Source organism: Opisthorchis viverrini, assembly GCF_000715545.1.
Source record: "Opisthorchis viverrini unplaced genomic scaffold opera_v5_350, whole genome shotgun sequence".
Lineage (NCBI taxonomy): Eukaryota > Metazoa > Platyhelminthes > Trematoda > Opisthorchiida > Opisthorchiidae > Opisthorchis > Opisthorchis viverrini.
In genome coordinates, this window is record NW_008752010.1 from 57404 (window position 1) to 66357 (window position 8954).

The window sequence follows — 8954 nt, forward strand, 5'->3', positions numbered from 1 at the left end:
CAGTGTAGCCCGCGGGATCATTTCAGCACTCAAGCCCGACCACCACGTCAACGTGGCAGTTTTAGGTCGGGAAAACTAAGGGTTTCCAACTTTGCTCTTCTGGTCTTCAGTAACGTTACTTGAAAAGCTCACAGATGAACCAAAAAGTTAGGCTCTTCGACCAAGTACGACAAACCGTTTTGCGACAAATAGGATTATCGTACGCATGAAGGCCTCGAGACACACCTGCTATGAGAGACTTTATTCGTGGAACCTCTAGAAGGGGAGAATGCTTGCGAGTTTTTACTGAGGGGACTGTTTCAGCCGAAAGTTAAAGACCGGCTGTACTATTATTGGTATAGTATCATGAAGCCAACAGCACCGAAAATAATAGGTTCATGTTTGTCTTGTGTTTACTATTAGCGGGATCCCCAAAAGCGATCTGACACTCTTAGCTGAAGAGTCATTCTTTAGGGGATTGCCGACAAATATGACATAAAGTCGCTCCTGAGAAACTGCGAAGCTACTGACGAATGGTATCGTAAGTGAGCACGAAGTTAGCTGATCGGAATCTTGATAAATTCTGCTGCGCCCTTCTAAGACAAATAGGCTGACTAAATCGTGCTCAGTAGCTCGACACGCCAAAGAGATTGAAATAGAATAAGCCTGTATGTTTGGTTCTTGTAGAATGGACGCAGGGTGTGTAGAGCACATGTGGTTGAGCTGTTTACATCTGTACAAGCTAGATGAACCGTCCTCGAACCGAGGTACTATTGGGAAAGATATTTTCGGCCCCGTGCAATTCTTTCTTCGAAGACCAGACATCTAGCATTAACTCCTGACTGACGGAAGCTCCCTTCTAGATGTTCCGCGAAAAAAGTCTTTTCTAGCAGTGTTTCTCAAGGCCTTCATGAGTACGATAATTCCGTTTGTCGCAAAACGGTTTTTCTTACTTGGTCGAAGAAACTACCTTTTGGGTTCATCTGTAAGCTTTTCAGGTTTTAAATTGTTTTCCAGTGCTTTTCAACCAGAAAAGGGAACTCAAACTTGTTTAGTTGTTGGTCCGTTCGCCGAGCTTGCAATCCAACTGCCAACCTCGGCGAACAGACCAACAACAAACAACGGCACCCGAGCTACCTACATTCCACAAACATGCTAACTCAAACTTGTTTCACTGTTCTGATTCATGTGTAGATGAGACATTCAGCATTGAGAACCTATCTGATCAGGCCAAATGATTTGGCCCAACCATCGTAAGTGGTCTTGTTGGGTTTGTGGCCCTGCAGCTAAAATTCAATCTTCTGCAAGGATGTGAGTAGAGGCTACAAATAAACATGAAAACAGTCATCCCCAAAAATATTTCATCACGTGAAAAGTTGTTTGTATCCTCCATGGTAATACCTTCGGGGAGGTACACACCGAGCTGTGGTCAACGAGGTAAGTTGTTGTAGGCTTTCAAGAAAGTTGGCTCCTTGAGCGTTGTTACTTATATTATTGATAAAACCACCAGTGTGGCGGTGTATACTACTGATGAGTAATGTGAATAGTCTGTGGCCGTGTCGAAGCTTCGCCCCGCGTCTAATGGAAGATGAAGTGTATTATGGGACTTGTGGAACTGCTTTGCAGTGTTAGTTTACGATTGTGCAGTAGTCAATGAGTATCCATGAGAGTTCAAGAAAAGGTGTGAGGATGTTCAGTTTTTAAGAACTGTATGCACATGATATGTTTGATTTCCTGTCCAATGGCCTGTAACGGCTTGGTTAATGTTCGCTAGTGGACAACTTCGCAGTAAAAGGCTTTCCTCCTTTCGCCAGTTTTGCACTGTGTGAGTTCGCTATGTGAGTTCATTTCCCAAATCCAACACGAAAATAATATGCCTCATTGGTGTATTTGGTTAGTGTGAACGGACGATTTAATAATGTTTCCCAGCTGTATGCTGCATGCAGAAACCATCTTGAATTTCAGACTCAATATCATTTAAAATATTAAAATTTAGCGTCTCTGATGAGGAAGAAATAGCAACCCCTTCAGTGAAGTTGTTTTATGCCTGCCTAGGGCAGTTCACTGTTCATTAATTGGGGTGACAGGGTAACCGGTTGCTTTATTTGAGTGCTGTGGATAAGTACAACTGTTAAAGTCTCCTTAAAAAGTGCCTAATTTCCTTCAACTCTTGCAGTTCCTGTGCTACTCAGCCTGTCACAACATGTGATATTATCAATCAAGGAAACTCTGATGATCAAACTGTCTCAAGCTGTCGCCTGACCGCCTTTTGTTAAGGTCATGTGATGTCACTTGCAAAAGTTTGAACACACAAACTCGTGCCCAGTCCCGTCGCACTTTCATATGACACAGCTTACATTTGGCATTCAAGTTTTTCATTGCCCTAGAATGCATAAAGGGAGAGTTGGGTCGTGTCCTATTGAACAATGCCCGATCGGTGGCGTTCATCTGATCAGGATAGCTCACCACAGTCACCGAACATCTTCAAACTTCTGCCAAAAGATCTCTTCCAGAGCCCTGTAAGCCCAAGAGGGAAAAGGATATTAGATGACTGGTCAGATTTCCCACAATCCAGTGCACCATTGGAATCTACTAGTTCAGTGATGGAGGTCAACAACAACCATGGACTGCACCTTACAACACGAGCTGGGGTACCCTTGGTTATACAAGATCCGTATACTGCTGAACAGTTACTTCTTTTACCTATAAAAGGGTCACTGATTGCAAGTCTTCGACAATGGTCCAGGCTTCCAGAGGACGTAAATGTCTTGTCTAGACTGATTCTTTTTCGTAACATGATGTCCAGTGCCTACGAAGAGTTCATCAGTGTATTTGGATGCCTTCCTGGCCTACAACTTTCGGGCAAACCGTACTACCTGGATTATGTTTTGGCTTCGGTGGAAAATACGGATGAGCGAGAACAACTAACTCGGATTCTTCGTGAAGCTCAAGACATTGTGGCTATGAACCTCGATGTTGATTTGAGGGACCAGGGGATTTCTGAAATTTTCACGGATAGCTATCCTAAAGTAGAGGAACAAGCTCACAGCACATACATCGAGGTTGCGAGCCACGCACTTAAGCCTGCGCTGTACTACCTCAGGCCACCAGAGGATGATGGGAGAGTTAAGAGGCCACGCATGTCAAAACCAACGAACGTGAGTCGAACATTTTCACGTGTTTACTACTCTACTTAGGAGTTTATGGGTGTTGTTCACAGTTCAGCGTAGTAAATGATGAATCTGTCTTAACACATCTATCTATCTATCTATCTATCTATATGGTCAGTTAATATACTTGCAATTAGGAAATTAGACATCTATGCACACCTACGCACCAATATACATACTAATTATATCAACAATAGAAGGTAGTCTGTATTCGAAGTGTCTTCACAGACGTACTTAGTTCATTCACTATACTTCGTTATCGGATGCTCGAGGCACCCAGTTTAGGCTACACATCTCGTTCTTTGTTGAGAGGGACTTTGCCCGAGGGGAAAAACCCCAGTTCTACGGAGCATGTACTAATGCAAGTGGCACTGAAATCATCCAATCCGAAACATTGTGTGAAATTAATTATGGAACCCAACGATGTAATTCTGTCAGTACCACAATCGCGTGGGTTGCTAATGCTTTATCAAAGCAATAGAGACTGGGCACAAACAAGCGCCAAACTGCAGAGAACAGCCGCAGTTTTCAAGCTTGGCTTCAGTCAAACAAAGCAACATTCTTGCTATGACTGATAGGGAAGAAAAAATTAGGAAACTTGAAAGTTTGGTCCCCCAGTTGGCTGAAGAGTTTGAAAGTCATTACTGCGGGATGGGTACTTTTGGTAAGTGGAAGATTACTAAAAGAACCACACATGCCGGTATGGATGCAATACCTTTTCAGAGGGATAGTTGGATTGTGCAGAGATCTACTTTATCTCCCCTATCAACCACAGTATTGTGGGTTGGCAACACTCTAGTGTGGGATTCTTCACTCGACTGTGTGCTTGTATATGTGTCTGTGCAGTTCCCTACGAGAGCTTTTTTGAAGTCGAATTGTGATTCTCAGAAATGCACCTTCTTGCAACTGTACACAATCATCTTTCAAAGATCAGTAGGCCATAACTTTCCGAGACCGTATTGATGTCCACCTGCGGTATCAGAACACCATAATCGTTTGAAGAATCCATGGTATACGGAAAGGATGACGTCGCAGCAAATTAGATTCATACTCACTGTATCTATTCGGCGCCCGACCACAAAATTATCTGTGTAAATAGGAAATGAATAAAACTTCGCTTAAAACAAAATTATGAAAATACTTCAACTGACATTCTTAGAATTCAGATATCCCCAGACTTGGAAACGAATGTATTACTGCAAATTTTTTATATCTCCAGGTTAATTATGGAAGGGCATTATTCGTAAATATACCGAAAAAATATGAGCAAGATAGACTAATACTTTTCTTATTCAGTCAGTTAATCAAGAACTCAGCTAGAAATTATGTACCGTGGTACGGTGGTTCCAGCTGCTAAGGGCTCGTTCACCAAGGATACAGAGATTAAGGGAAAGGCGGTTCTGCTTCCCACAAAAAAGAGCAACGCCCGATCAAAAGTGAGGATAGACATCCTGAAAGTAGAACCAAGTTAACCTCTCTGGGCAACCGACCAAAACTGGCGTTCTAAAACACTCCGTTCTTTCTTGTCTTACATGTCCACCACCTACCTGATCCAGATTTTTTCTGTCAATGTAAGTGGACTGATGACCAGTGAGTAGTTGTTACCATCGCCGTTTGGAAGCATGCATGAGACTATGAACCAACTTACTAGGAACATTCCCTTTTTCCTAGGGTTTCAAAATACCAACACAGCGTTTTAAATGAACGATACCATTAAACTCAGCGTTTCCGTATACCAGGAGGCCATCGTATATCAAGCTCACTACGAAGAACACCATAAGTAATAAGAATATGGTGAACAAACCAAATTTGAACACGGGCGTCTGATGACGGAGTGGCAGATTTTCGCAACCCAGCAAACTCCCTAAGTTGAAAATATATGGTCTGCGAATACCGTCTCACCAATTCCTTGCGTTGAGTTATTCGTTTACGAAAGCTGGTGTTTATCCGAATCATTGGAAAAGATCGAGAATAACCGACCTTCAACACCAATTGGGCTAGCAATTTAGCTACTGAAATAGCACAAGTAGTTCACTGTCGATTCTACATTTCGATGACGATAGCAACTCAAAGGAATGTGGTCGAAAACGGGATGATTCCTCGAGATGCACTCACTTGCACACCAATTTGGTCTTCATGGAATGCTCAACTAAATCTCTCGGTGAAGGCATCTGTGGCAGCTACAACCACTGTACGATAAGTGGGTTCTTACAGCTGACAATGATGATGATGTCATGAATCCGTCATTTGTGATGTTCTTCAACTGAACGTGCCGAACAGAGGCCGCGAACTTCAAGTGGAACATAAGTTTGGTGGGAATTAGATGCTGCGCCTACTTGCTAAACCTCATGCAGTGTGAACCCGGTCGTGGGCTGTCGAACAACTTCCATCAACCTTGCGAGAAATTTTATTGAAGGGAGACGTCCTAGTTGCGATGAAGTCCTTAGGAGGGACTTCAATGCGTTTCGCCGATTAGTCATAAAAATAACAGACTACTTAATTGATTCCGCAACCATTTGTCTGTAACATGATGACATTTATAGCATGGTGCCTCACAACCGGAATGGCTGCGCTGGCCAAACAACATAATTGCTCGCATAATGTTGCTGAAAATTCGTCGACAGCCCACGACCGGTTTCGCCCTTCTTGGGGCTCATCAGGTAGGCGCAGTCCTCGAGTTTTCGTCAATCTTATGTCCTACTTCGACCAAAATTGGACAGGTTTTGACAAATACACTCATTTGCAAACAAATCTGTTTGCACCTATTTGTGAACCTATCGATTGTTCCCTGTAGCGTTCTATTTATCGCAAGAATATGTGAAGCATTCAATATCTAAGTTCTCCAGTTGAACCACAATAGTTCACAAGCACGGGCTGGTAAAGGTTATTCGACAAAGAAAGAAGACTGTGGATTCCGAATCAAATAGTGCGAGAGGAGGAATTCCTGAACAGAATCATGTTACAGAACGGTTATGCAAAGCGTTTCATTGAAAGTTACCGTAGAATCGGCACACAAACTATCCCGGTTCAGTCAGCCGGTCAGAAAGGTATATACCTGCTTCTTCAGTTCACGGGCAATCACTTTAACACAGACGTGTGAAGCATGCTCAGTTTGGCACTAAAGCGTGTTTATACAGCGGCGGAGCTCCGCCTCGTACTGACCAACATAAAATTTTCCCCACTTACATGAACCTACGCTGTCTAGTTTAACTGCTTCTCCAGAAGTATGCAAGTTCTCCTACGGCTTAGGAGACACTTACACTGGCAAAACAGTTAGTGGGTATTGCTTTTGAACACGCTCCAAACTCCCTAATTCAAATACAGTCATCAGAACTGCCGAGTCAAAGCTCAAATTGTAATCCCGCATCGCCAATAGCCAGACTTATGTTAGGTATCGGACACAAACCCTAGTGTTATAGCAATAAGCGAAGCGCTTCTAACCAAATAAAATCAGCTATGTGCACAAAAACAGCTGAAGCAAACCTTTTGATTACCCTGGCACTTGCAGAACTCAGCCTATCACTGTCTGTCTATTAATGCTTCTACTCTTTATTCACGCAACTCGCATGTTTTATATCCGTGAAAGAAAGGTTAATATATCGCAGCATGTCTTCTGTCAGTTCTAATGAGGTGGATAGAGAGGATGCAGTGTTTTATTATTTTTTTTAGATCGATAGAAATCCCTTTGAATGCATCTCTATAGAAAAAATGGTTCTTAACCACATATATTGGCATGTTTCTTCTTCATTCGAAGCTGGTTTGCTTACATCTGAGCGGTAAATTTCTCATAGCACTCGACGCGTTAATTCGACAAACTTTACTCATCCACCCATTATGATGGAGAATGGAGACGCACATGTGTCATCTTCGTTGTGTTACAAGTAGCTTCACTTGTTTTCATACACAAAGTAGGATAAACAACGGCTAACGGGAAATTCAGCTAAATATTGGCTGAACCTTTCGTTCACAGTAACCTTTAGCTGAATGTATTGCGGGACAGCAGCCTCATTTGTTGGCTGAAAGGATAACTAAGATATTTTTTTATCCCAAAGTATTTACAGTGCTGCTTAAACTCTTCAGGGACTAGGCCTACCTGGTCAACTCCAAAGGGGAGCGAAACCATTGGTGTGTGTCAGATATCATCCCACCACTTTATAATTAGTGAGTTGTGTCAAGAATATATATTCTGGTGCCACCAATTTGGCGCCACAATAAACATGATGCGAGCTTTAGTTCAGCAAATTCAGCTGAAAAATATCCTAAACTAGAGATGCATATGAGTCTCCCGCCAACGTCAAGGTAATTTTCAAATAATGGTATTATTACAAAAAAGGTAATAGTGCAGGTGTTCACAGCCCAGGATGATTACCCATTCCGAAACAACACTTTCGATCCCTGACCGCGGCTAGTCTATTTTATCTGCTTGCCGAAAACAGCAATTCTCTCGAAGATTTTTCGCTTGTTGTTTTCTGTTTCAGACTCAAAACCGAAACAAAACAATGAACATGAAAGATGCAGTATACAATATCCGCTACAAAACTCAACCTTGCCGGCATTTTGACATGAATGGAGGCCTTTGTCCAGCGGGGGACAAATGCCATTTCGCGCATGGTCCAGAGGAGTTACGAAATCCTCAGTCTCATCCGAAATATCGTACAAAGCTTTGTAGAAACTTTGCCGAGAGCGGTGTTTGTTCGTTTGGGGATAATTGTTTCTTTCTGCATGTAACAAGTTCTCCGGAAACGGGAACTACTTTGCAGAAAGAAAACGGAACTCTACGTTTGTTTTGCAATGACGATGTGTCATGCATGTTAGCACATTTTGCTTCTGATACCTTGGAACCTTCAACTGAACGACGGCCATTCAGAGATATCACCAACAGTCGATTGTCTCAGTAGAAGCCAACAGAATTTGATCGAAATTAAACCGTTTGTCTGGATCCTATGAGACTGTATTCCTTGTTTTATTGTTCAAACTGCATTATCCTACAGTTTGGAACTGACTTGCAGCTTTTCACGGAGCTTCATCTGCTTAAACCTAGCGCAACGATATCCATCCACACTGAAGTAGGATTTTTTTTCTTTTCTGAAACGAAAAAGTGTGGGTACTTCCTGATCAAGCCTGGTTCGAAGCTCATCTAAGTTATATGGTTTTGGGTTTTAAAATCAATTTGTAAGTAGCATGCTGCCCTCAAATATTCTGGTAAGTTCAGCCATCGGTATTCTTGTCCGAAAATGAACACACCCTGGTTATGAGAGATTCCGTCACGTTTCAATCAATGACTTTTCAAAGTGCTGAGGAATTCTACTGGTCAGTATTTTAAAATTATCTCCTTCAGTCGCTAGTGCTTCCCTGTATTTATCGGTGCATTAGCACGAGTTTGGCTTTCGACCTGATTACCAGAATTCCGTTGTTTCCTTGGCGTTTGCTGTCTGTCAAGTTCACACTAGCAGAAATGTGACCCAATCTAAAAAAATCCTTTTAAAATTCTATTTTCTTCTGGTTAAAAGTCACCAGCCCATACGATATTTTACCTTGTTGCTTTCATTGACCGATGAAACCATGAGACTAGATTTTTGGGCTATGTTGTAGATGGACTACTGTGACCAGCGTCGTACTAAAGAAACAGACCGTTGCTACCAACCAACCCGGCTAATCCTGCTTTGAGCTAGACAATAGTTTCATCTATACGTTCAGTCGAATTACTTTTTGAGGTTCATCTAGATCTACTCGATATTTTAAAGCCACCGCTTAGTGTCATAGTTCTTTCGTATTCATCTAGGGTCCCACTGTAACCTTGTGAAG

General features: G+C 42.3%; 1 protein-coding gene across 1 annotated transcript; it reads left to right on the forward strand.

Moving 5' to 3' along the window:
• Positions 1-2405: 2405 nt before the first annotated feature.
• Positions 2406-8198, forward strand: T265_10292 (hypothetical protein; the record flags this gene model as incomplete). The annotated part of the gene is made up of 2 exons (XM_009176618.1): positions 2406-3137; positions 7628-8198. 2 exons carry the CDS (start codon positions 2406-2408, stop codon positions 8045-8047), a joined length of 1152 nt encoding a protein of 383 aa, XP_009174882.1.
• Positions 8199-8954: the final 756 nt, after the last annotated feature.